The sequence below is a fragment of the Sycon ciliatum genome, chromosome 1, assembly GCF_964019385.1.
Source record: "Sycon ciliatum chromosome 1, ocSycCili1.1, whole genome shotgun sequence".
In the NCBI taxonomy this organism is placed as follows: domain Eukaryota; kingdom Metazoa; phylum Porifera; class Calcarea; order Leucosolenida; family Sycettidae; genus Sycon; species Sycon ciliatum.
Window position 1 is genome coordinate 86,468,676 of NC_088643.1, and position 26,887 is coordinate 86,495,562.

Genomic DNA, 26,887 nt, shown 5'->3' on the forward strand with positions numbered 1-26,887 from the left:
TTGAGCATCTATCCGTTTTTGTTTCGCTCTGTAAAGAGCACTTAGGGTTCCCTGTAACAAGACGGCAACGTCTGTAGGGCCTTCCCTATCAAAATAATAAATTCTACTACTACTACTACTACTACTACACCCCACTCACATACATTGCATGCAGTATCAGTCATAGTAATATTTCGCTATTAGTGATAAAATGCTCACCCTTGAAATCAAACACCAACGCTATAGGCGATACTGACCAGGGAGTAGTAAAATTTTACTACTCCCTGATACTGACTGTACACACGTTTACACAGGGTATCGACATTTTTTAATGAAGTGTGATCTCCTCGCGAAATGTGACCAAAAGGAACTCCAAATTCACCATACACCTAGATTTACATTGCCACAGTCTCTCAACCTTGCCATGGCTGTATTTTTGGGGTTGACTTTCACTTTGTGTAGGTCATCAACTGCATGCCAGTGCCCGCCCAAAGTTAGAGATTGATATTTTTTTCAAAAGGTCGAGACGAACAGGGACCAAACCCCCTCCCCCAAACGAACGAATACATGATCTTCTCTAAAAAATATCGATATTTGTGGACGACCCCTAGGCTCACATCCTGCCTCATTAACTTGTCCCCTTCTACATAGTCATTGTAGCTCTTTTTTCTTTTTCTCTCTTCGCATCTCTTTTCTTTCTATGATTTCTTTATGGTTCCTCAGCCGTGGTTGGATTTCACTCCCTCCCCTGTGATTTGGCAACTGCATGCCGCTTTTTATGGGTAGTTTGGGATGTGAAATATTTTGTAACTTTAATACAGTCTGTATCGGCTATAGAGTGACCGGATATAAGAATATATCGGCTACAGTGATATTGGTACGAAATATCAAAAGCAAAACGTATTTTATCCAGTACAAATATCACTATAACCAATATTATCGGATGAATTGATATATCGGATATTATGATGGCAACAAAGAATCAAAACATGCATAACACACTGCATTATTATCGGCTATAGTGATAACTTTAAAATACATGTTGCAATAATATCAAAGGCCCTATTTTTCTTTCTTTCTTTCTTCACGTTCTTCACGTTGCTTATTTTGATAGTGACACATGTACATGTACTTAAGAGAATTTTTTTATGGAAATGCGGGCACTGTCAACTATGCAGCATGCTCATTTGTCAAAACGCCATGCTGGAAGTATTTCCCTGCCTTTCATGTGTTGATCGAAAAAAATCGATCGTATCGCATATAGTGATGCATCGGTTATAGTGATAAAATCACGGAAATCAAAAGGGTACGCTATAGCCGATACAGACTGTACTTTGCTTGTGTAACAATTATTTTTTTCGTCAGGTGTCCACTCAGCTGCATGCAGCCTGGTTCTCCTGCTACTGCAGTACTGGTTGTCAATCATGATTGCGGTATCCCTCATACATAATTGATCACTTTCCACTATACTAGCCAACGGATGAATGCATTCACAGTGTGATTATCATGATGGATGGTCACTCACAGAAGACTTCGCGATCCGACATATCCCAGCACATCGGATCAGATCACAAGAAAACTGTTGCTCTAGCGACCAACTGCTGCTGTCACGACAAAATACGAAAGTGAAGTCGTGAAGACTGCGCGTGCTCTTGCAGCTAGCTAGCTGGGCTAGCCGGCTTTTCGCACAGGCCTGCGTGAGACTTGACATCGACAACCAAGGTTAGGAAGCAGCCAGCCCTCAGCTCACCATCTAGGACTAATGTGAGCTGAGGGCCCCGTCCCCGTGATTCCCACTGCACTACAGCGAGTTGTCTTGCACTCAGAATGCACCGCCATAGACTGAAAGTGTCACATCGGGTGTATGTGGAGCGACGATATGGCTTGCTATGCTGTCTTTAGACTTTAGTTTAGCTAGAGTAGGAGCACTGACATCGACAGCGTAGGTCTAGACGTCTACGACTAGTCGACTCGACTACGAGCAGTGGATCGAGTCGGTCACCAGGTCACGAGCCCTGTGCTGTGGTGACCGAGATCTATTCCTACTGCAAGTCCTACTCCTACTGTAGTACTGAGACCTGCATGCGCATGTGAAGAGGAATGCAGTGTGCAGTGGCATGACATCCACTGTACTGCCACTGCCAGCCTCAACTGTGTAGTAGATCTACATCATGTCAGCCTCAGCCTCAGATGATGGTCGGCTCGCGAACAAGTCAGATCAGGCGCTCGGAAAAATAAACCGGATCGGAGGAGTACCCATGATAATGCACATGTGAACGACAAGCAACCGTGTCCCCTTCCTTCAACAAGGCCGTTCAGTTCTTTCCGTCTCCCGGCAGTATATTAGGTATTCCTCCCCGCTAGCTAGAACGAGTGGATAGGTCCTTGGCGCGGAGTCCGGAACGGGAATTCGGATAATTTCATGCTACGCTAGCAGTTTCACTAGCAATTTCTGGGGCGTGTAGGCGTGAACTGGCGCTCCGGAGTGCGCACGTCTGAACTGGCATAGCGAGGCGTGCATTTTTGCTCGAATGGCGGGCAACGGCGGCGGAATCATCACGCAGGTGAACCGCGATGGTGAGCCCGGGTCGGTAAATTCGACTAACGGAGACGCAACGATCATCCCAGTGTCGGCAGCCCCGCAGACTAAGCGGAGAGGCTTCTTGTCGTCCCTGTTGTGTTGTGTTTCTAGCACACCAACACACACGCACTCGAGCCATCAACACCCACACCAACATCAGCAGCAGCACCAGTCGGGATATGCGACGGGACCTCCGGGCCCCCAGTCGAGCAATGTATCTCCTATTCACCCTGGCAGCACACCGGCCTTGCTGCCCGAGCCACGTGCACAGGATCGGAACAGGAAGTGCTTGGTTATTGATCTGGATGAAACGCTTGTGCATAGCTCCTTCACGCCAGTGGCCAATGCTGACTTCGTTGTACCAGTGGAGATTGATGGTGTTGTCCATCAGGTGTACGTTCTGAAGAGACCGTACGTGGATCAGTTCCTCAAACGAATGGGAGAGCTATTTGAGTGTGTCCTGTTCACAGCATCACTTGCCAAGTATGCTGATCCAGTGACGGACCTGCTGGACCGTACCGACTGCTTCAGTGCACGATTGTTCCGCGAGTCGTGCGTTTTCCACCGAGGGAACTACGTCAAAGATTTAAGCAAGCTGGGCCGCGACATCAACAACACCATAATCATAGACAACTCTCCGCCAAGCTATATATTCCATCCCGACAATGCCGTGCCAGTCGGCTCCTGGTTTGACGACCCCAAGGACACCGAGCTGCTCGACCTAATACCGTTCTTTGAGGGACTGAGCCAGGTCGAGAATGCTGTCGAGGTTCTGCAACGCCAATCGTGACTATCCAATCAATGCTATCGCATCTGAAAGCACGCTCCTAGGCCCAGTCGTTATACATGCAGTTGGGCCATGACTTCCCTAACCGTGGCATGTACTAGTGTGGTGCAACATGGTGCACTGCATTCTCAAACCAGTGTCCTTTGACTGGTCGGGACGCCGGGTTGAGCCAGCGGTAGCGACCAGTCGCTGTGTCTTCCAGCGAATCACTCCGTCTTGCCTCTCGTTGAGCAAGTAATTTATAGCCAAAGTGACCAAAGTTGACCCCTGTGCGAAGCTGAACCCGCCGCTTCAGCGTGCGGCTCTCTTTCACTTGACTATCTCTACAGCAACCTGTGGCTGGTCCACAAGGTGCCTCTTGTTCTCCCCCTTTCGTCAAATATGTACAAAGTTTATTGTATTCGAACCTTGTGAACATGGTGAATGGCATTGTGAGAGATACACCCTTAGTTAACACTACACTGTCAATCAATATGGAATGGAGTTGGTACTGTGGTGTATTGTCAAGCCTCTCCTTCTCTTTATGATGAGATTCAGACCTCAAAGTCCCTGAGTCCCATCCACAATGTTTTTTGTTTCTCTTGCCTTAGTTGATGTGTTTGAGCTCCTTTTCTGTAATTTTCTTCGCATATTTTGTAAACTTTGTAGCTAGAGAGACTTCTGTAACATTATCCAAGAATGTTTGGTGCGCTGGCACCTTTCTCAGTGGACTGAGCAAGTCATCACTGGACGGTACCAGAATTTTGCTGGCTTTTCCAAACCCCTGGTACTTAAATAAGCAGGCTCTCTCAATAAAGGTATGTTATTAAGCCACTAGTGCACACATCTTCCTTTGACCTGACCGTTTTAGCTCCTGTAATATTATATTTTGTGTTCTACGTTCGTTTCCTTTCCTTGTCAAACTCTGGTTGTATATTTTATTGCACTCATGAAGAAAGTCGAAATGTACCCGACCTTTCATTCCCCTAATGGCGTTGGGAGGCTCTGGGACATGCCTGGATTTTTATTTTGTTTTCTCAGTTTGAGCAGATCTGCGGTGTAGTGCTATACATGATGTCTCGGATGCACTTTGCTTCAACCGGGACTAGCCAAGGCAAAGTATGGAGGATGGGGGGGGGGGGGGGGCATAACTTAACTGTTCAGCCGTGTCAAAAAACGGCTGAGAGCCAGATGAATGTCGGGCGCTGCGCACTTTTCAGCCATTTTCATGGTGATGGTCACTTGGACAAGAGCATTTTTTGGACTGAATGTCTGAGTCGAGCTCGGTGTGACCACGGCAAGTGTAAGACAAGCGTGTAAGTAAGTTCTGCATTCAAACACATACTTGAAGTGGTTCTGAGGGGGGTGCAAGATTTTTTTTTCTTTACATACCAACACGCACAGGCATGGTGGTGGCCTGGCACATGCGAAACTTCCTAAGCTGGTTGTGTTTCTCAACGCAATTGTATAGCCGGTGGTAACGCGGACGTGCAAACTTTACTTTTTTTTACTTACATACCAACACGGGGGGGGGGGGGGGGGTAGGCCTTCCCCTAATCGGCCATTTATTTTGGCCTATTCGGCTTTTCGATCGGCTGAAAAAATCGCCAGAATCGGCTGAAAATTTCTGTAAAAGGTGGAAATTCGGCTCTAAAGTCGCAATTGTATTTGCATGCTATTGAGGCGCTATTAAAAACATCAATTTTCGGTGAATTCAATCAGTGCGAAAATTGCGTATTTGGCTAAAAGATCGGTGATTTCTTCAAAACCACTATTTTCGGCCAATGTTTCGGCCGGCCGATTTGGGAAATGCCCACGGGCCGTGACGCAGGCGCGCATGAGCGGTCATGCCCAGTTGCCCACGACCCTGCAAAACATGTACATTAGTCCTAGGGCCCATTTGAAATTTCTCACTTTTACTTGACACATGTTTGCTAACATGGATTTTATGATCATTCCTGGATGGTTTTTGCCTCCTGAACACGATGGAATAGATTTCGATTGCCGAATTGTGTCCGAACATGGTGAAAAACATCAAAATAGAAAAAGGCCGTTATTACCATGGCAACCTAACTAAAATTGCTCCTATATCCATTTTTACTGACATGTATATGGCCAAGTAGCACCTCATTTTGCTCAGAATAAGCAGTAGATACAGTACGGCGACAAGTACTGTACTTTTACAGTGTCAAACAAAATTTCCAAAGTGCAATGAAACTTGGCTATTGGACATGTACATGTACATGTACATGATTGTACATTACATGTCGCGTCGAATGTTAGCATTGAGGTACGTGTACATGGATGTGCAGCTAGCAGGTACATGAGACTATTTACAGGCATGCATTACGATAATTATCAGACTGCATACACGAGAGAAGCGTCAGACGGTTCGGCGTTACACTTCAACTGAGAGAATGGGTATTGTAACCCAAGTACTAACAGGAGGAGGAAAAGAATGTAGGAAACTGTCAGAGTCTAAGGAAAGAAGTGCTATAGGACAGTTGCAACCTGAACTAATTTACTCGAAGTACGTGTAGATAATACGATAGATCTCGCAGCAATGTAAGAAGGACAACACTGTTTGTATGCGATGGCAGTGCTGTAACGAAAAAATGATGAAAATGAAAATACCAAAATCCTTTGCATACTAGTAGATATTAAAACAGTCCAAACATTGGCTAGCTTGTCACTATACTTAAATGCTTTGAAAAGACTTCAAGGCTGCAGTTGGACAACGCTCACAGGTGAATAGCTGCAGTTTAAAAAGCTGATCGATCCCAACATTGTGATGCGAATACTTTCGCTTCCATGTGTTTCACTTTAACTGAAGTTGTTCTTCCGTCTGAGCTTTGGAAACTCTACGCCGTACAGCTGAGCCCATCTCTACTCCGCCACCTACACCATCACTGTTGGCTCTGCAGTCAGGGACAATTCTTTAGCCACTAGTACATGAGGTATTATATGAACATGTTTTCCCTCTTCACCGCCGCTCTTGAATCGCATCAACTACGTGCCGTGATCAGTTCAGGAGAGACAAGCCATGACATTGGACATCGGACTCTTTCTTGCAGTTAGTGTTTTATAAGTATAACTGTAGTTTCACACTGCCTAGGCCCAGCCATCAAATTCTGTGACAAGGAAATGATTCTTCTACTGCTGGTGTTGCATATTGGGATAGGTTACCTCCAGGTACTCGGATTTCGTTTTTGTAACACTACACACCACATAGCTACTCCCTCCCTCTCACTGCAGCATGGCACTCCTGAGGCAGTTGTCCTAGAGCTGTTGAGCTGGCAAATAGGCTTTGTGCAAATGGTAGCTGATCACCACGGTCGGTGTGTTCAAATCATGGTACTAACACTAGCCGCTCTTGTAGATTCGAATCAAATGCTCGTCCACTGTAACACCTCCTGTGCAGCAGTACTCACAAAGTAAATGCCTTCATTCCAGCCCGATGAAGTTACCCAGGTCTGAAACTTTCCACGATTGTAGATTAGTCCTATGAATAGTTACAACTGGCTTGGCAAGCTATGATGACTTTCCCCTGCTTTCCACACATAATTGTTGTGCTGCTCCTTGTTGGAATCATGCCTACTTTTCCGGGGAGCCAAGATGACATTGTAATGAAGGTTCTGCTGAATTTAGCATCGATCCATTCGTGGACGTTCCGACAGCAAAAGCGCCAGCGAGTCAATGCAAAACTTTGAAGAAAGTGTCCAAACGAGGTAACACATTTCTGGTATGTCACAACTACACTACTTGATGCTCAATCTTTCCAACTCTCGCACAAAATCAGTGTACGCGTCGGTTCGCATCCTGTGTATGTACGGTGTTACTATAGCTCCTGGCACATAAAAGAGTAAAAACTCCCAGGTCCAGTCAATATAGTACCGAGAAAGTCTTGAAAATGCTTGAATATAGCCGATGAGAACTTAGTTTTTTCGGCAATTTTGTATTCCTATCGAGGGTGATTTCGGGACCTTTGGACGCGATTGGACACGCCATACTGGGCCAAGATACTCTTGAAGACATTATCTATCAAATAACACCGAAAAATCCTTGTTAGCCAACATGTGTCAAGGCATGTATTGTAGAGGTCGATTTTTTGAATTGGCCCCAGTACTACATGTATATTCGGCGATTTCTTGGTAAAATCTCAGAATTCGGCCAAAAGATCGGCGATTTTCTGAAAAGGCTATTTTTGGCGAATTTTTCGGCCGGCCAATTTGGGAAAGGCCTAGGGGGGGGGGGGGGGGTAGCACTGTATTTAATTTCATTATATGTTTGCACACTGTGGTAAGGTAATACTGTACAGGGTTGTAAAAAAAGGACAGGAGTTTAACTATAATGTGTACAGTCCTTACACTACAGGTCTACAGGTCTACAGGTCTACAGGTCCATTCAGATCTACAGGTCTACAGGTCCATTCAGAAAATGAAGAAGCTCGATTCTCAATTCAATTTTTCGCGAAAAGATCGTGGAGGCGGCCCTGATATCTACAATTGTTTGACAAAACTATTTAATAGTAAAGAACATAGGTTTCTTCTTATCAAAATGCTGGATTGAAAGTCATAAAGGAAAGAATATCTCGAACCAGGTTTTACCGGACCTGGATAGTCATGTTGCCTGATGTGCAGAGTAGCTGTTCCAAAAATCTCTTCGGGTCGGTTGAAAATCAGGTTTGAGTCTAAATTTGGCCAAAATCAGGTTCATGAAGTCCTGATACTTGGTTTCTGATTGGACTAAGTACGTTAGATGGATGTTGGTTCGAGCATTCGACACATGATGTAGCAAAATGTCAGGTCACATTGAACGTCACCATGAGTACCAGCTATAGCATATTCCGACTGCGCATTCTCTTGGCAAGTAAACATGTCGACAACTACTATGACTACGCCTAACAGGTACAGGTACTAGTAATCTATCCCGGGTGTTGGTCCTTTTTCATATGTTATATACCTTTCGATGTATTCCCAACAGGGTCACAGGTGACCCAGTGTTCTTTTTCCAAACGGGTCCAAGTACCCCCCAACCGGGTCGCTGACCCGGCTGACCCGGCTCTGGAGCAGACACTGGGATGCTGTCTTCCACCGTGCATGTACCAATGATAATCCTTGTTCTGGAAAGCGCTCCAAGTGCCCGTCTTGCTTTCCTCGGCAATTATTTCCTGCTCGTACAGTGAAAAGGGCATAGAAGATCGTAATCCAAACTTACCCATGCCCCCCCCCCCCCCCCCCCCACTACCCCGTCCGGGGTACAAGGCTAAAACTATATTTTAGCCTGTTCACAAAGCTCTTTCTTTCACCAGTAACTGTTATCGGTTCTCTCGAAGTGTTACCTACAGAAGCCTTGCACTGCTGCTGCGGTGCATTCCCTTCCTAGTAGTAGTATTAGTATTATAATTATGGTCTAGACCAAGAAGGCATAATCATTTTCACAACTGGTCAGTCGGCTTACTCTGAGTCTGGGTCGTAGGTCGATTTCTTGCTTCTTGGTCCCGAGTGAACGACGCACAGCGCACAGCGCGTTGCCATAACCGTAGACACCGAAAAGCCACATGTAGATATACCAGAACTCAGTCAGAGTACCAATGGCAATGATACTGTATGCGTGTAGCTCTCAAAATACGTTCAGGCAGGTCACTGCACTCTGATTAGCTTCACAATCTAGGTTCACACCTAAGCAAAGTCCTAAAAATGAGATCACTGCCGGTTGTTGGCCTGCACAAGTCTTGTGCTAGCCAATTATAGTCTACATTCATGATCATTCGACGAGCCCGGGTACGGTAGGATTCACACTGTCGCATGCAGGTGTCACCGTGTGTTCAGATTTTGCATCGTTAATTTGGTAGCGACTATTTTTCGCCTCTCCTGCTAGCTCCGCGCCGGCAGCATTTCGAGCATGCTAGCAGTGGACGTTTCGCATTCATGCAGACCTCACGGGCAAATAATTCTATAGGCCAATACTAGAGGCGAATTGGTCGTCACGTTCGACAGCGGTCAGGGCCAACACTACTCCCTATTTCAGAGAGTATCCCGCGAGCTTGAGGAAGGATGTTGTTCGAGAAACGGTGTCGAAGAGCTTTGTGGTTGTTCGCTCTTGTCAGTGCTGTGGCGGCGGCGAGTGGAAATATAAAAGCTGGTATGTGCTGGAATTATTCCTTCGTACAAATTCATCCGGACAAACACTCATGCATTTCATCTTGGCCGAGAGTCACTACTGTAGAGCGGGGGGCGGGACGGGGTACGGGTGAGGGGTGCGCCGGTGAGGGGAGAGTGTGAAGAGTGAAGCGTAAAGCGACTTGGCCTGCTAATAATAGAATGCTTGACAAAGTCTGTATTTTCTGGAGTACAGGACACGACTTGGCCTGCTAATAATAGAATGCTTGACAAAGTCTGTATTTTCTGGAGTACAGGACACACTTTTGCTTCTAACACCATTCCAAAGTGCTTCCTGCTAGTCATATTCTAGAGAATAGAACAATATCATTAGAGGGGAAGTACACCCTTAAATCAAATTTTCACCAGTTGTAGTCTTCGGGGTGCTGAGTCGAATGGTCTTGGTCCGAGGAAGCTGAGACGCTCCCTCCTTTATTCCTAATCGAACTCGCGCACTTCCACCGAAACTGGGTGACTGCGCCCTACTAGATAGGGATTTGTATGGAAAAAGTCACTAAAAACGCCATTTCGTTCCTGAAAAGCGCGGATGACCGCGATTGGTCCATATGTTGTAGTCTTTTGGTCGCTGAGTCGACTGGTTTGGGTCCGAAAAGGCTTCGATGCAGCATTCGGCCCTTATTCCCAATCGAACACGGTTGAGTAAGCGGTCACGTGCTCATTTACATGTACAGCCTGTTTGGGTCCGTTTATGTCACTCGAGTTGAACCTTTGAACCAGGGAGTCGTAAAAGCCTCTTACGACTCCCTGCTTTGAACCTTTGAGTTGAATCTTGATGTGAAAATTGTAATCTGCAGGCACGGTGACCAGGCGACTGGTGTATGCATGAGCACGTGACTGCTTACTCAACCATGTTCGATTGGGAATAAGGGCCGAACGCTGCATCGCAGCCTTTTCGGACCAAAACCAGTCGACTCAGCGTCCAAAATACTACAGCATATGGGCCAATCGCGGTCATCCGTGCTTTTATAAGAACGAAATGGCGCTTTTAGTGACATTTTGCATACAAATCCCCATCTCGTAGGGCGCAGTCACCCAGTTTCGGTGGAAGTGCGCGAGTTCGATTGGGAATAAAGGAGGAAGGGAGCGTCTCAGCCAGTTCCTCGGACCAAGACCATTCGAGTCAGCACCCCGAAGACTACAACTGGTGAAAATTTTATTTTAGGGTATACTTCCCCTTTAACGTTAGACAGTTGGTTCACAAATTGGGGGATCACATTGGTTACCACCATCGTTGTAGCTCACCGTGGCTTTCCCTGCTGACTGGCTAGACACTAGACTAACTCACACAAGAAGTCCATCGAACCTCCGACTCCATGAACTAAACCTGCAAGAAGGCACCACTCTGTAGTGTTCCGGGGCCTTTTTGAACCCGCCCCTCATCCGTTGAGCTTCAGTAGGCTGATGAGGCGTGCGCTTGGACAGCGGTTTGATGAGCTTCTTGTGTGCTCTGTCTGGATGGTTTTCACGAGTCAATCAAGTTGCAGGTCAAGGGACAGCAAAACTGCAATCTCCTATGTGGGGACTGAGCAACCAACTTTCCGCTTACTATATTAGTGCCGAAGTCATCACCACTATTGTATAGAATAGGGCTGAAACGATCACTTGGTAAATCGATCGTTAATTCCTAGCAATCAACATAAGCTCAATGCAGCATCGCTTCATCAGGTTCAGGACGCATGACTTCACCATCCTGGGCAAACTCCACTGCTCTGCTTTGAGTGTCTTATTTGCACGTTCTCATCCCTAGCCGCGCATGATGGCATCAGTGAGCCAAAGGGCTGCGGAAGACTGATGTTGGAAGACATTTTGACGGCCGACCAAGAAATCGTCAAGTTGCGCATTCTTGGTTATGTGCTCTTGATAGTGTGTATAATGTAATATCATGAGTATGAGGAGTTAGTTGCTCTTGTACTCTTTCTTCTTCTTTCCCAATTTGCAGTTCAGGCTGACGGCGGAAGATGGGCATATGCCGACGATTCGGATCCTAACACAGGCATTGCATTGACTGTGTATCCAGGTCGCACATGGAAACACAGCGGGGATGCAGAGCACGGTGTTCCCACACCTGTGAGCACTGGAGATGTGATCATGTCACGTATATCGGAGGTGAGATCTAAGCAGTCTAGTACAGACACTCCTGCTCGCACTGCTGGTGATCATGACAATGAAGTAGTACCAGGCACTCCAGTTCAACCGGACGGTCCTAGGCAACGCATGAGGTCAGCAGCTAGGCATATTCGCTCGTCAGATTCGAATGCACTGGATGAAGTAGGCTCCGGAGCCGACTTAAGAGTCTCAAAGGAGGGCAATGAGACAGAGCCCGATGGTTCTTCTGCCAACCAGTCATCTGTCAGTGGTGTGGTGTCTCATATAATATCAGCCACTACCGATATTATCACATCGAACACAACCGAGCCCGGTGGCTCTTCCATCATCCAGGCATCTGTCAGCGGTGTGATCACATCGGCGTCTGCAACTTCTCAGAATGTATCGGCCGAGAAGAGCTCAGGCGATGGGTCCAATGTGGGAGCAATAGTTGGCCCCACTGTTGCAGCTGTGTTGCTCATCAGCATCATAGCTGTGCTTGTATATGTGGTGTACATCCGCCACACCAGAATTATGAGTGGTAGTTACAAGTGTGAGCCGCTCTACGATATGCCGGGCTCCGTGGAGCTAAGGTCTTCAGAGGTATGTGGCATGCTGAAGTACTCTGATGTTTTCTATTTCATTAAATTATATCCACACTTGAACGCAGTAATGAGGTGCCAACCAAGGCTTTCTTAGATCGACATAGTCTTTGCTTTCTTTTGGGTCCAGTGGCATATACATAATGGTTATGAGATTCTGGGAAGGGTTGGTGTGGCAAGAAATGAGGCTGAACATGTTTGTCTTTCTAATAGTAATAAGAGAATACTACTACAGTTACGATGTCAGATTTCACTCGTTCCACCGCTGTAGTTTGCAGTTATGCCTCTGGTTGGATAACGTTAACGTGCAATCTGAACAAGCATAAGTCACAAGAGCAATGTCTGCAATGCGATTTTGTGCACCTGTTCTGTGCTATTGTTTCCCTTCAGGAGGTCGTACTGTAAGCCCGAAGTGTTGACTCCCTGCTTGATGCTGAACTACAGTGTTTGCACAGTACTGGTATGTGCACGTGAGTGGCGTTCTGCACACTGCGGCGGCATGCTGGAGATGCCATGCCGTGTTTTCTTGCCTTACTTGCATATCTGAGAGAACACTCCTGTGCTACTATTGTGATTCTACTAGCTTTCTGCTCTGCAGAGGTGGAATGGATGTGCGAGCATTTCTTCACTATACATAATCACACCTCAGCATTTACGTTCCACTTACATGTGAAGTATGCCGCTCACACATCCACATAAAGATGAGTGCAGAATTTCCTCTTCCTTCTTGCCACAGGATTAGAGATTTTGGGCGTGCTCATGTTGTTCCATTTCAACGTTACTTTACCGACTTTATATTGTCGCTTTGCATTCTTCAAGTCGTAATTGTCTCGGGCAGTCAGTGAATGCTGTACATAACATAATAATATTAGACCCATTCTTCATTTGTGGCTCTGCCGGGGTAGTCGTACGGGGTGTGTGTGTGTCATGTGCAGGTTGTCAGTGTACGCAAGAGACTCGGTACAGGAAGTCATGCCCTTGCCTAACTAACTGTTACTTGGTCGACCAAGGGCATGCCCATTCCTTTGAGTCAACAACTGGGTCGAATGGAAGGATTGGTTAGCTTTACTGGTTTTGGTGAAAAATGGTGGACTTGATGTAGCCGGGCGACTGCCTCCATAAGTCAAGTTTCAGTAGGTTTGAGTAGCCCCGAGATCCCTCAACTTTGATTCACCGGGATTGGAAAGCCAGTAGAGCTACCAGCTTCACTATGAACATGATAAAAACGGCCCAAGCAGTTATCTCCAGCCAAGAACATCATTAATTTCGTACTCTCCACCCTCCGAAATGAACAGAGCTTGCTACGAGTTTGCTGGACTCTTAGTAATTTTGTGTAAAGTATTGCACGATTGCACGCGCATGCATCCACACAGCCACCGGTTGTAAGTTAACAATCATCTGGATACAACCGCAAGGATTGTAGAAAAAACGACCGTGCGCTGGCCGCGGAGTGGATTCTGACGGTGAAATAGACTCAGTAGAAGACAATGAATACAATGGGAAAAAGGCAAAATGATAACGTAGATATGTGGTGTTTATGATATTGATTGGTACATAGTAGTATATTATTCTGGCATGAAATAAAAAAAAAAACACTGAAAAGGGTGAAAGCAGAGCTAGTCATCAAGTACACCCAGCGGTGACAATACATCTAATGCCTTTCAGTGGAAAGCAAACAGACATAAATTATAGTAATCGGTCGAAAAAAAAAAAACTAAGAAAGCTGTACAAAAAACCAAACAGAAATGAAATACTGTCAATGAAGGCGAGATGGCTACCACATCACAATGGGCAATGGCAGAAGGCAAGTAAAGCTCAGCAGCACTGGAAGAGGCTTAGTCAAATGGGGGGACAGCAGGGGTCAGCAACAGCAGCAGCAGCAGCAGAAGATAGCGTATAATAAAATAGAAATATCCATGGTGAAGCAATGATTCAGCATGTTAGCAGACACCCACAAACGTAAATCTCAGGCCAGCAAAAGAAAAGAAAAAGGAGAAGCCTAGGTTTCTGTTCATAACACAGAGGTGGCACGGGGCAGGGGTAATGACTACTTGAAAAAGCTAATGGTCCACAATACGTAGATTGCCCGACACTATCTTGTTCTCCAGAATAGAACCAGCGGCAATGTCAATTCTCTCGCCGTGGTGCGCAATGATAATGACCGTGCCCTTCAACAACAATCAACACAGCAGCAAGAAAAGAGACTCTTTGCTTGACAGATCAAGTCAACTGTGGCCGATGCAGCATTGGCTGGTGATTGACTACAATATACAGGTGGAATCCAGATAATTCGAACCCTAATTCGCCAAGGAAACGTTTCTAATTACGGAGGTTCAGTATCACGAATTTCGCGTTTGAGTTTCAGTCGGAAAAGCAGTCGAAACACTCAGGATAGTCATAAATTTACTATGTTGGACAACCTGTTAAGTGTTAAAGTCATGCAAGTATGAGCCAACGGGCCAACACAGCCTGCTCACGAAAACTGAATTAACCAGGACAATGTACAGTGAACTTCAAAACACGCCTTCTTAACTTAGAAGTGTGCCTTAGATCTTTGCAGGGTGGTGGCGTTCCTGCATGCTGAAAACTCAGTCTAACTGAGTCTCAAGCGAGCCGTGAATTTTTATTTAACCCCTGTAGTTTTATTTTGACAATCACACTAATACTACCGGGTGCAGTCATGGTCGATTCCTGCAGTCCCAGTAACGTTAAATGTCAAGCTTAGCACAAAGTCCAGTCAAAATCAGTCTTGCGAATACCTGTATGTACGCATGAACAGCCCTGTACCCTAGTAGATAACCCACCTTCAACGTGACACCTTTGCCAAACGACACATCCCCGGACACAGTGAGATGGTCCAACTCGAGCAGATCTGGAATAGTTGCGAATCGTTGCAGGAAATCCTTGACCTGTTATCAAAACAACACACACACACACACACATGCGCGCGCACACACACACACACACACACACACACAAGCACGCGTGCGTGCGCACGCACACACACACACATGCACGGCACACACACACACGCACGCGCACACACACATAGTGAATATCCTTGCACTCACCAATGTCGCTATCTTCTGTTCCAATATCGTATGCAGTGGGGATTGGTTATAACAACACTCTTGCGGGAGAAGAAAAAGCCACAAAGGTTCGATCTGTAACGACTCTAACGAGACGTTGTGATGCTGACACATTGCACCACAGGACACTGTTATGACGCTATGCAAGTACCTTCAAAGTAAACTCAGGATAGCTTGTTGACTACGTTTCGATACAGTTTGCGAATAGAAATGCAGACGAGGTTGAATGAAAACTTAGTGCAGCTCAGCCACCATAATCGTCAGAAGTATTGCTATATCACACCACCAACCCAGCAAACCCAACGTTATCCATTACACAGCATAAAGGTCATCATGCGCAAGCAAGGAAATGAAGTGTGTGACACTGCCCTACATACTGTGAAACGGGAAACTTTCGCGGCGCCCATATTTTGCTTTTCAAAAACTGCGCTCATTCACGATAAGAAACTTTTGCGATTTCATCTCTTCAGTTGGATTGTGTGTTGTCCCCAGTCAATGTACATAGCAGGTTGCGGTGTTATATTTTCGCGAATGTGTGATGGTCGTGGAAATCCCTCAGTAGCGAACGTTTCCCACTTTACAGTATGTGTGAGCACATACATAGATCATGCAAGTGCAACAACATACCTTCTTGAATTTATCCTGACCCAGCTTGATGAGTGGCACACCAGGGAACTGGCGCTTTTCACTCAGTGACAACGTTCCTTGATGTATGGTGTAGAGGTTGCTCATTACCAGCAGCAGATCACTAGTCAGCTTCACTGGCAGAAAGCGGCGGCGTGGCACATTGATACCTGAACACAACAAGGACATGTGCGAACATTTCTTTGAAATGCACTTAGATGCCAGGATCATATGCACTTGCAAGTACATACCAATGTGTGCAGAAAGCACAGAGGGAAAACAGAGATGATACAGGCTGTACTGCACAACTGTGGCTACATGTACATGCACTTACCCGTGGCACCATCGAAATGCTTGATGGCCGCACCAGCAGCTGTCTCGAGCTGAATAACGCGCGTGCCGCTGTCAGTTGTCTGGACAAGGATGGGGAAAGAGATTTGAAATACACCCGATATAGCACATGAATCATAGCAACACGAGTGAATGGTGACATAGGAAAGACATTGTACAGAAGGAGAAAATAAAACAGATGCACAGCAGTGGTCTGCATAACAGCAGTGAATCCGGGATGGTCGGCGAAAGCAACGAGGTACTGGTCAAAAGTCGTGCAACACAGCTGGTAGAGAATACATAGCATGGCTGTATACGATGGCTGTCTTGACAAGAAGAACACCTGAGATACTAAAACACCTTCATACCTTCTCATTGCGGATGATTTCCATATTCCATGCTTTCGCCTCTGTGAGTCTCTTGATGGCTGCTAGATTGATCCACATGTTATTCGTATTGAAAATCCTGCAACACAAAGAGAAACAGAGAAAAGGAAAATTTCCATGTGAATGTGAATCCAGTATGCTAACGGGTCGCCAAGGATAAAATTCATGAAATAACCAGCAGCATTCAAACTTCAAAGCCAATGTACAATACAACAGTGCAACTATGCATGGAAGCGGAGCGATATTGGCTATTACAAATCTCCTGCACTGGTGTGGTTGTTTCACAAGGCACCAAGCTCAAGCAGACCAGAGCTATACCAGTGTGATAATACCATGCACACGTTATAGATCATTTCAACAATGGCCGGCAATACAAGCAATGCTATGCAACAGGGGAAAGCCAGTACATGTTAAATACAAATAATTTGAAATAGTCATACAGTTGAAAGCAAGAGATGTCGACTGTTTACAAATAACAATCCAAACTTACTTGAACTTGGAAATAGATGTAAACTCATCAATCTGAGAAAGACAGTGCAAGAAATACAAGAAGAAACAGCTGTACACCCTGACCCTTGAAGATGGCAAACCCGCAGTTTCCTGCAACGGCAAGCCCTGCAAGATATCACCACTTTAAGCGCAATTCTGAAAGGCCAACTAAGCGCACAAAAAAAAAATTAGGATCTAGACTCCAACACTGCGGCAACAGTTGACCATACTCTAAGGAGAAGAAAGCGTAACAGCATGCGAATTGTATGCCTCCCTCCATGTTCACTGTGCCATGTACTGAGCGTATAGAGTTTGTTCTAATTCAAAGAAATTAGTTTGAATGAAGGAGAAGGCAATTTTAGTCTTGATCAGACGACAAACAAAAGGAAAGGACACTGTAAAAGGAAGAAGCATACCCCATATGTAATTATGTCTGCGTCCATAAGAAATAAACCGTAACATACTGTACAAGCAGAAATATTCATCGGGAATGAAGTTCGTCATTTATATCCTAAGAGTGTTCAGACTGGAGTTGGATGAAACTATTCACTGGATACATTTTCCGTTTTTACAGTAATGGTCGCACAAATTTACTGGATGCACGTGGGCGATGAGTATCTTGAACGAGTGTAAAAAACTACACAATGCAATACCTACTACATACATGATCTTTTGGCACTTGCGCAATCTCAAGCAGACGTAGCTTGCCTTGGTAGTCGATCAGCGTGCCACCCTAAATGCAAGCATGTGACAGAACAGAAGAATCAATAAGGCAAGACTACTTGTACTGACACAACATAGTAGTTAACTGCCAAATTTCTCTCTCTCTCTCTCTCTCTTACTCACACACACGCACACACATTGTGATATATTTAGAGGATGAGAAGCGTAGCGACAGACATCGTCAATGGAGATAACTGTCGGCGGTGCCAGTTCACACAGAAAACTCGGCCTTGATTGAAGAAATGGAAGTGATCAACAAAATCAAGCAGCAATTGTGCATTACAGCTGCGCTAGAAACGAACACACACCTTGATGTCGGCACGCGTCTTGTCCGTTACTTCCGTTACAAACTCGCAACGTTTTTCTGCTGGCTGGCTGAGCAAAAAGCTGAGGATGTCTGAAGGACGAGTCAAGGTAAAAGCACTCTCAAGCCTGCAGCAGGCATTGGGGACAATGTTTATGGTGTCCTAATCCAGAAGGAAAATAGTTGCATTGATTATGCATATGGGGATTACAGTGTACGTTGGCTATAGAGTTGGTGGCCATGCATACGGTTTATCAAAGCAAAGAGTATAATAGCTCTATTTTCACCAAAATCAAACGCCAACGATATTAGCTAGATGCACTGTACAGTTACCCCCCACAGTTACCCCCCCCCCCCCCCCCCACACACACACACACGCACATCTTCCAATGAGGAAGTTCCAAGATAAATGGCAGAAAGTGCATCTGATATGGACGAGAAGGATACTGATATCAACATTGGCGCCCAAGTTGTCAATGTTGGAAACGAACACAAACTCCTTTCCCTGTTCAATGAACTTTGTTAGGTAGCTGGAGTTGTAGAAGGCCTCATAGAAATCACCGTGACCGGGCGGGTACCATGCTTCCTTGCTATCTAGATTCGTGTCCATGGGCATCAACGATTCGCGATTGATACGGGGATAGCAGCTCTGCTGGAATGTGAAGATCGGCACGCCCGTCCCATGGTACTTCCACAGAATCTTCTGAGTGTCCACATGCGTGTTGAATGAGTTCATGAGCACGAGAGGTACGCTGACGTTATACTTCTTATTCAGTGCCTAGCACAAACCAACAAAAAAAAAAACAAGAGATGAGAATTACAAAGAAGGTGACTGCTCCTAACGTTGGAGATACCGTGAGTTCCACTTGGAAAACCTGCAAGAACGCACCTCTTCCTGCTCAATGCACAGCATTTGGGGGAATCACCCCTCATCAGTTGTTGAGCTTGAGCAGGGTAATGATTTTTTGCTCTAGGAGCACTGTATTATGTAGTGCTCTCAGCGTCTGTATTCACAACTCCATGCGCGAACCTGACTCTCGCTGCTGGCTGGTGCTCACAAGATGTTTGTCGCGCTGGAAATGAAGCGTCGCTGTAAGTTGGTATCCCTAGTGATGTTTGGCTCAGACAGCACTACACAATACAGTGCTCTCGGAGGAAAAGTTTCATTAGCCTACTCAACCTCAACTGATGAAGGGTGAATTCCCGAAACACGGCTATCGAGCAACGAGTGGTGCTTTCTTGCAGGATTGCCGAGTGGGGGGTCTCGTATCCATCTCCTGTGCTCCAGAAGGCAGGCAAGTGTGAGTCAGTCAGCAGGAAGCACGAGCTCCACCATTAGGAGCAGCCACCTTCATCTACAGTTACCACCACAGTCGCAACATCAGCAGTAAGCAGTACAACGCACGACAATCAATATCGGGCTGCGGTCACCATTGCTTTCCTACTAGTATACACATGCTCTATCCTTTTCCCTAGTTTTACACAACTAAAAGAAGCAAAACCCATCTGAAAGAACAGAGAAAGGGGCATCAAAACGAACAGAAATGCGTGAGTAGCAGGGTAGCAATGAGTAGTACCTCAATCTGCTGGACGGTAAGATCAAGGAAAGTGTGCTCTCCGCGGACAGCTATGAGACTCTTCGGACCTTTGCAGCCCATGCTGGTGCCCAGACCTCCGTTCAGCTTGAGAACGACTAGTTTCTCCAGGTATTTGCGTATCACGTCAATGTTCTCTGGATCAATGTCAGGCAGGTCGCTGTAGGATTGCATCTGTAATAAACACATGGGAAGCATAAGAATAGGCACATGACCAGTAGTGAATGTAAGACAATCAACACAGAGATGCACAGTCATTCGCATTTTACTCAACTAACCAGGTTACAATACCGATAAAGGCACGCAAAGAAGTTTGTGCATGGCATGTATATACGTAACTCAGCCATACAACACCAGTTCTACAGGCAGTATGTGGTCAAAGGTGCTACACAACTCAGCTCCTTCAAGGTCAACAGGTCTAGATGGAGTTAGAACACCCTTACGCTAACAGCCACAGCAGGACACATTGTATCCACACGATAGAAACTGACTGGCTTATTAACCACCCATTTCGGCAACTACACGTATGTGCTGCATGGACTAGCATTGGATGGTACAGCAGTGGCCCAAAGTATGCATAGCGTATGGTGTAAACATCATACATCAGCACAGGATATGTGAGGGTTCAAAATCATGGGCAGCCTCCCTGTAGTCACCTATTACTATTCTTTAAAGCCTGTCCCCTGCACACCTGTGGCACTTACATGTACTCATCAGCAATACTAACAGCAAGTCAGGGAATATCAGACTCAGGACATGGCGCATAAAGAACAAAACCCGCACCGTACACAAATGAACGCACGTGCGCGTACCTTTTCACCAGCTGGCTTCACGTCCTCCCAGTGTACCGATGGGCCGCTCTCGGACAAGAAGCGCTTGAATAACCGCTGGAAACCTTCAAGCTGCGTTTCCATCTCCTATCGAGCAGACACGTGACAGGAAGCGCACACAACACAGTGTGCATGCATTTCACACCAACGATTTTCTTAGTACAATCATGTAATTGACCCAAATAATAATTACAAGTAGACTTCACAATTTCAAAAATTAACAAACATAATTTTGATGAAACTACAGGCTGCTCGATCATAGGAGCAAGGTTCGATAGTGGTAGTGATAGGAAGCGTTCAGGTCAGACAATGGAGGTTATCTGAATGCCTATGCAGAGACGTCTCCTTCAGCACTGATTATGACCTCACCTTCTTTTGCTCAGCGGGACACTTTTGCTTTATCTCAGCAATTTCCCTCTCCATATCCTTTATCGCGTCCTCCTTCGCGTCTGCTCTTCCATTGAGATTCGCCATTTTCAGCAGGACGTCTCCAGCAAAAAGCGACGTGCAGACAGTGAGCAGAAATATCCAAACGAGTATCCGACTCCGGAAGGAATCTCGCACTAAAGATTGAAAACTCTCCACGGTTGAAAACGTTCTCAAGTGATTGAATTGGTGCTTCGACGGACTTTATGCTACTCCACGACGAAGAACTTGATACATGTACGGTACTGCATAACAGAAACTTGACGTTTCCTATGTTCTTTGTAGTGATCCTGACAGATCAAGTCCTCCAAAATTGGAATGCAACTTCCTGGGTTTTACTCAATGACAATAAACGCAAAGTCAAAGAGAAAAATGCAATTGTCACGATGAGGTTGTGCTGATGTGGCCTGAATGACAAGACTCAAGAGGTCTTGCGCACATGGCACGTGCAAGGATCGAGAGCTAGCGTATCTAGCTCGCCATCCAACTACAGCTGTGTGTAGCTGAACATACTCGTACTGCGCACTGGCGTTTACGAGTCTTTCCCAAGACATACACTTGCCGTCTAGCGCGCGGTCTATCTATTGATAATCATCTGACACATACCAAACACTGCAAAAAAGGACCAAACTCCAAACTGGGACCAAAGGCAAAGGTCACTTTCTCACACTTCGTCTTGGGCTGGCCTACTGCCAGTACTGGTAGCTACATCATGCATGCATGTAGCTACAAGTAGCTGGGCAGGTGCATGCAGTCGACTGACGCATGTAAAATTTTTACGACTCCCTGGACTAGACTGTAGTTTCGTTCACGCCCGCGCTCGCGCCGCTGCGCCAGGCGTCTGGCGCATGGCGTGCATATGCGCGTGCGGCTATTATATGCGAAGGACTAAAGGGACCGTCACTTAATTTTTGCCGACTACCCGCCAAAAAAATCTTTTCGTTTCACGTGTCACTGACACGTCCGCGGACCGCGAGCGCGTACGACTCGTACTCGCGCTACCTTTCACGTCAAGCAATCTGTTCACGCCACATGGCTGGATAGCGCGTACATGGAAACATGATTGAAGACTTGCAAAATCAATTTTTTTCCAAGTCCAGGCGCTAGGCGCCTAGGCCTAGGCAGTACTCATGGTACTAATGCCTAATCAATGCCCAGGCAGCTGACTTTATTTTCGGAGAAACACTACTCATTGTAGTAAAAAGTAACAATGAATAGCGACATCATCTAGGAAGGATCGCTACCCTAACGCGAAGGAAAGGCCTTGCGCGGCTGCTCTACGAAGTGTTGAAGAAAGACTCATCAAAGTTAGTTGGTGGACGAACAACTCGCTGGCGCCGGAAAACTTGGCCCCCAACGATGGTGTTTGGTGAATCATCAAGCATAATGTCTTGTAGCAGTGTTCACCGAGGAAGGAGAACGCTCTAGACTAGTCGCTGCTGTTGTCCGTTTCATCCACGTTGGGCGTTAGCTGCACCGCGCCTATTGTGTTTTAGTATTCCATGGACACACATTAGCATTCAGAGCGATTGTGGAGCCACAATTTACTTCACACAGCGTTGTATTGTCCACGAGCGCAAACTTAATTATCAGCAGTAACTGTTACCATGGTTACTCTTCATCCTACATGTAGACTTGGAGTATACACGGCCTTGTCACGACAGCGACAGCTCTACAGATCATGCAGAGTGTTCAAGTGAGAAACATTAATTTCTATTGTTGGTGGACGAATAAATGGCTGGTTCCGAAAAAACGCGGCCTGCACCGATGGTGTTTGGTGGATCATCAAACAGGGTGACCAGCAGTGTTCACCGAGGAAGGAGAATGCACTCGCCACCACTCCGATTCATCCAAGTGGGCGTTAGCTGCGCCGCGCCTATTGTGTTTTAGTATTCCATGGACGCACACTAGCGTTCTCAGCGATTGTGGAGCCACAACATATCTTCATGCGGCGTTGCACTGTCCAAGAGCAGAAACGTCAGCAGTGACCCATCATCATACATGTAGATTTGGAGTATACACACCATGCGCCAATGGGCCTCGGCACAACAGCGGCAGCTCTACGGAGTGTTCAAGTGAGAAACATTTGTTTCGACTTTTGGTGGACGAACAAATCGTCGGTGCCGAAAAACGTGGCCTGCGCCGATGGTGCTTGAAACATCAAGCATGGTATGTGGTGACTGTCAGTGTTGATCGAGGAAGGAGAACACTCAGGCCGTCGACCGTTCATCCATTTCGTTAGCTGCACCAAGCCTATTGTGTCCTTGTATTCCATGGGCACACAATCATGAAGCATGGCGTCTGAGCTGTGTTCACAGAGCGGGGAGATGCTCTTGCTGCTATCTTATCTGTCCTGTGTATTCCCAAGTGCCGAAGGCTCACAACGATGGTGTTGGACAAGTCAGATAAAATAGAGTCAACGTAAGTACGCATGTGTACTCTTACTGACTGAAACATAAGTGGGGCGTAAGAGCTAATTCAAATGGTGTCGCGACATTCTCATGTACGAGGTTAGTGTGTAGTACTTGTTACGTACTGAATTCTGCGACTTTGTTTTGTCTCCATATACTGCATGCATTCACGTTTCACAGTTATCAGTTTGACCCTGAGTTCATGTCTGTTATCCCGTGTCTCCTCTACTTCTTTTTGTTTCCACACGGTTCATGGTGCAGCGCTGCACGTGTTCCGTCAGTTTGAACTTCAGCATAAATCGCAACTACTTGTACTTTCAGACATGTCACGTGATTGTTGCCAGGGTTTGAGCCAATCAGAGCGTTTACAGGCAGGGCCTGAACCCCTGATCATGCCTTGCCTGCCAGCTCTACTACGATATTATATGTCACGTACCCGCGCGCGCGCACGGTTCTCCTGCGCTTGGGCTTGCTTTCCCTTGGTAGTTGGAAGTCAGTGGCTGTTTTAGTACTCTTAGATTATGTACAGAAAGTGGTGGACATCACGCAACTGCAGTGTAAATTAAAGGGTGGTTGTCAACTGACAACCGCATAATTTTTCGACATAATAAATAAAAGAATTTTTATCTAAAGAGTGAAAAGCAACTAAATAGAGCGATTGTCGGTTGACAACCCCCCTTTTATTTAGATTATGTATCTGAAGTAAACACAACGTAGAAATATCACAATTGTCTCTTGTGTATTATATCCGTCTGATGTCACCAGATCATCACACGGTGCTGTGACCAAGATACGGATCATGCCGAACGCTGATTCAACTGGACGAATCGCGAGGCTTTTCAGATGCAGGGACACAATGGAAACTGAATGACTTCAGAACAGCACTGAAGCGTTATGTTATCATGCAAGACGCCTTTCTGCGCCGCACAAACACAGGCGGTACTACAGCAGAAGATGTCACTCACTATTCTGCAGGTGCACTGGTGACAGGCGCGTGCAAGTTCACCAGAAGGAAGCGGTCTGATGTTAACTGGAATGCCAGCAGTATGACAGGGTGTGCATTCTGCGGCGGATCTCACCTGGACAAGAGCTGCGCGAAATACACAACAGTAGCACAGCGGAAAGAATAACTGATTGAACAGAAGCGTTGCTTTGTGTGTTTGCGCACAGGGCACCGGTCAACTCAGTGCAAGGCCACCCGCAAGTGTAATGTGTGTTCTCGCATGGGTCACCAATCAGAGTCAACATCATGTCGCGATCTGCCCTGAATCTCAACAGAAATCTGACAGCAGTACCAACATAGTAGCTGACCAGCCTGTAGCTGACGAGGTACCAGCATCTAGCGCAACAGCAGCTAGTGCAGCATCAACCAGTATCGCCATTGACCGTAAGATAGTCAGTCGTCTTGATCGGTGCAGATTTCCTCTGGGAGTCTTGACGGGGAGCACGAGAGGACTTCCGCCAGGACTACAGTTTCTGCCTACCACAGTCAGTTTTGTGGTGACTGGCCGACCACGTCACTCCAAGCACTCAGCTACGCCGATGAGCAGCCATGCCAGCTATCGTTTCTCTAACTGATGCAACTTCCGACTCCTGCACCATCCCAGATCTGTGGGACCTAGACTGTGTTGACATCTAGGATTCAGGCAATCTTACTAACAACGACCTAGCCATTAGGCAATTCATCATTGTTCTACGATTTTGCCTGCCACCAATCGTCATGACCTGCGATACTGAGAAGGCCATTTTACAAATCAGTGCCAACCCAGCATACAGAGATGCGACACGATTTCTGTGGTTCGCCAACTCCGACAGTCCATCAGTCACCCCATCCAGCCTGTTCACGCTCATAAGCAGTCCATTTCTGCTTGGCGCGTCTATACAGCATCATTTGGCACAGCAAGATGACAAAACAGCTAGCAGTGGCTATTGGTGAGAACATAGGGTCTTCTGGCATATGGTATAATTATATGAGCAGCATGAGAGTGAAGTAAAAGACTATTAGCTCAAACATTCAGTCTTTTAAGAGTAGGTGTTTCATCACGGAATAGGTTCTGCAGTTCACATACACACTGCAACAATGGACCAGCAGTGTCCAGCATACAATAGAGTCATGTGAATATGTACCGTATGCATACTCACAGCTGCAAGGCCAGCGCCCCGTGGCTGCTTGACTTCTCAATCGATATAAATTTTCACAACAGTAAGACTCTGTGATCAATCAGAGCTGTGCTTCGAAGTAGTCACAAATGCCCCATGATCAGTCACAAAACAAAACTTTGCAACCAGTCACAGCTTCCACGGTGCCCCAAGACCAGTCACCAGAAATGACCCTGGTAAATCTGCAGGGAGTTCCATAATCTGTTCATTGCACAGTTCACTATGCTATGATTCAAGAGGGGGGGGGGGGGGGGGGGGGGGTAGCGTTCCTGCGGATGCGGAAAACTTGGCTGGAACCCGAGTGTCACGTGAACCCTGATTTTTAAGACTTTTATTATTTGTTTTACGATGAGCCTATTATACGCGATACAGGCTCAGAACACACTTTTCATCTAGTTAGCATATCAGGGATATAGGGCGGAGCAGCCCATATCCCCAATTATGACACGCGAGTAATAGTGAAATACGATTGGCGTATTGTGCTGGACTGACTGCGGTAATGTAAAGCTAAAATAAAGCAGTCAGTTTGCCCTTAGCATGGCCTTGTCATGAGGGTGCCACATCCGTGGAAAGGCAACATGCCGGCTAATCTCCCTGAGAAGTTGAGTGGTTATCAGCAGGCGATGACGCTGTGTCGATGATGACCTGTTGATGCCCGACAGGAACCTTGCGAGGAGAGTTATTGGGCCTGACGGGTAGGTAAAGCCAACTTCCACATTAAGTTTGTGGATGGCCGACATGTGGACATGAACAGATCGGGGCTGAAAAGTTCTGAACAACTCGGCAGCAAAATAACACATAAAGTAAAAAGTCATCACCTGGCAATGGATTCCAGTTATGCCCTTGACAGAACTGGAAGTAACGGGTATCGGCGGAAAAATATTTCCGGCTGGTGCCAGTGCCGCTAGCTGCAGCACGGAGTCCGGCAACTGAGAATTGGCAAGACTGGCTGATCTGGCTCAGCTGCTGCTTCCGGAGCCCTCGATGGTTCAAACACCATCGGCGCAGGCCACGTTTTTCGGCACCGACGATTTGTTCGTCCACCAAAAGTCGAAACAAATGTTTCTCACTTGAACACTCCGTAGAGCTGCCGCTGTTGTGCCGAGGCCCATTGGCGCATGGTGTGTATACTCCAAATCTACATGTATGATGATGGGTCACTGCTGACGTTTCTGCTCTTGGACAGTGCAACGCCGCATGAAGATATGTTGTGGCTCCACAATCGCTGAGAACGCTAGTGTGCGTCCATGGAATACTAAAACACAATAGGCGCGGCGCAGCTAACGCCCACTTGGATGAATCGGAGTGGTGGCGAGTGCATTCTC

The 26,887-nt window shown here is 46.4% G+C and overlaps 3 protein-coding genes and 1 long non-coding RNA gene across 4 annotated transcripts; 3 read left to right on the top strand and 1 right to left on the bottom strand.

Moving 5' to 3' along the window:
- The first annotated feature begins 2,150 nt into the window (after positions 1-2,150).
- Positions 2,151-4,307, top strand: LOC135806102 (carboxy-terminal domain RNA polymerase II polypeptide A small phosphatase 1-like). Its single transcript, XM_065320247.1, has one exon. The coding sequence runs from the start codon at positions 2,511-2,513 to the stop codon at positions 3,348-3,350; it is 840 nt and encodes a 279-aa protein (XP_065176319.1). The 5' UTR covers positions 2,151-2,510; the 3' UTR covers positions 3,351-4,307.
- Positions 4,308-9,085: 4,778 nt separating this feature from the next.
- Positions 9,086-13,079, top strand: LOC135807154 (uncharacterized). The gene is made up of 3 exons (XM_065321184.1): positions 9,086-9,470; positions 11,448-12,196; positions 12,586-13,079. The coding sequence occupies exons 1-3, from the start codon at positions 9,383-9,385 to the stop codon at positions 12,598-12,600; spliced, it is 852 nt and encodes a 283-aa protein (XP_065177256.1). The 5' UTR covers positions 9,086-9,382; the 3' UTR covers positions 12,601-13,079.
- A 496-nt stretch (positions 13,080-13,575) lies between these two features.
- Positions 13,576-21,380, bottom strand: LOC135806103 (UTP--glucose-1-phosphate uridylyltransferase-like). Its single transcript, XM_065320248.1, has 12 exons — positions 20,935-21,380; positions 20,548-20,652; positions 19,718-19,909; positions 18,588-18,918; positions 18,145-18,233; positions 17,778-17,846; positions 17,115-17,146; positions 16,607-16,703; positions 16,243-16,321; positions 15,912-16,078; positions 15,000-15,104; positions 13,576-14,363 (listed from the first exon to the last, which is right to left on the bottom strand). Exons 1-12 carry the CDS (start codon positions 21,037-21,039, stop codon positions 14,256-14,258), a joined length of 1,479 nt encoding a protein of 492 aa, XP_065176320.1. The 5' UTR covers positions 21,040-21,380; the 3' UTR covers positions 13,576-14,255.
- Positions 21,381-22,158: 778 nt separating this feature from the next.
- LOC135806104 (uncharacterized) lies at positions 22,159-25,691 on the top strand. The gene is made up of 2 exons (XR_010551203.1): positions 22,159-23,412; positions 24,168-25,691. It is a non-coding gene; the product is annotated as an uncharacterized LOC135806104 (long non-coding RNA).
- Positions 25,692-26,887: the final 1,196 nt, after the last annotated feature.

What these genes read in the sequence shown, in the direction of transcription:
- LOC135806103 (XM_065320248.1), bottom strand. Translation starts at nt 21,039, where the DNA reads ATGGCGAATCTCAATGGAAGAGCAGACGCGAAGGAGGACGCGATAAAG. An exon ending in TGAAGCCAGCTGGTGAAAAG is followed by an intron (nt 19,910 to 20,547) that starts GTACGCGCACGT and finishes TGTTTATTACAG; the next exon opens with ATGCAATCCTACAGCGACCT. An exon ending in TTACCGTCCAGCAGATTGAG is followed by an intron (nt 18,919 to 19,717) that starts GTACTACTCATT and finishes GGTTTGTGCTAG; the next exon opens with GCACTGAATAAGAAGTATAA.
- LOC135807154 (XM_065321184.1), top strand. Translation starts at nt 9,383, where the DNA reads ATGTTGTTCGAGAAACGGTGTCGAAGAGCTTTGTGGTTGTTCGCTCTT. An exon ending in GAGTGGAAATATAAAAGCTG is followed by an intron (nt 9,471 to 11,447) that starts GTATGTGCTGGA and finishes CCCAATTTGCAG; the next exon opens with TTCAGGCTGACGGCGGAAGA.
- LOC135806102 (XM_065320247.1), top strand. Translation starts at nt 2,511, where the DNA reads ATGGCGGGCAACGGCGGCGGAATCATCACGCAGGTGAACCGCGATGGT.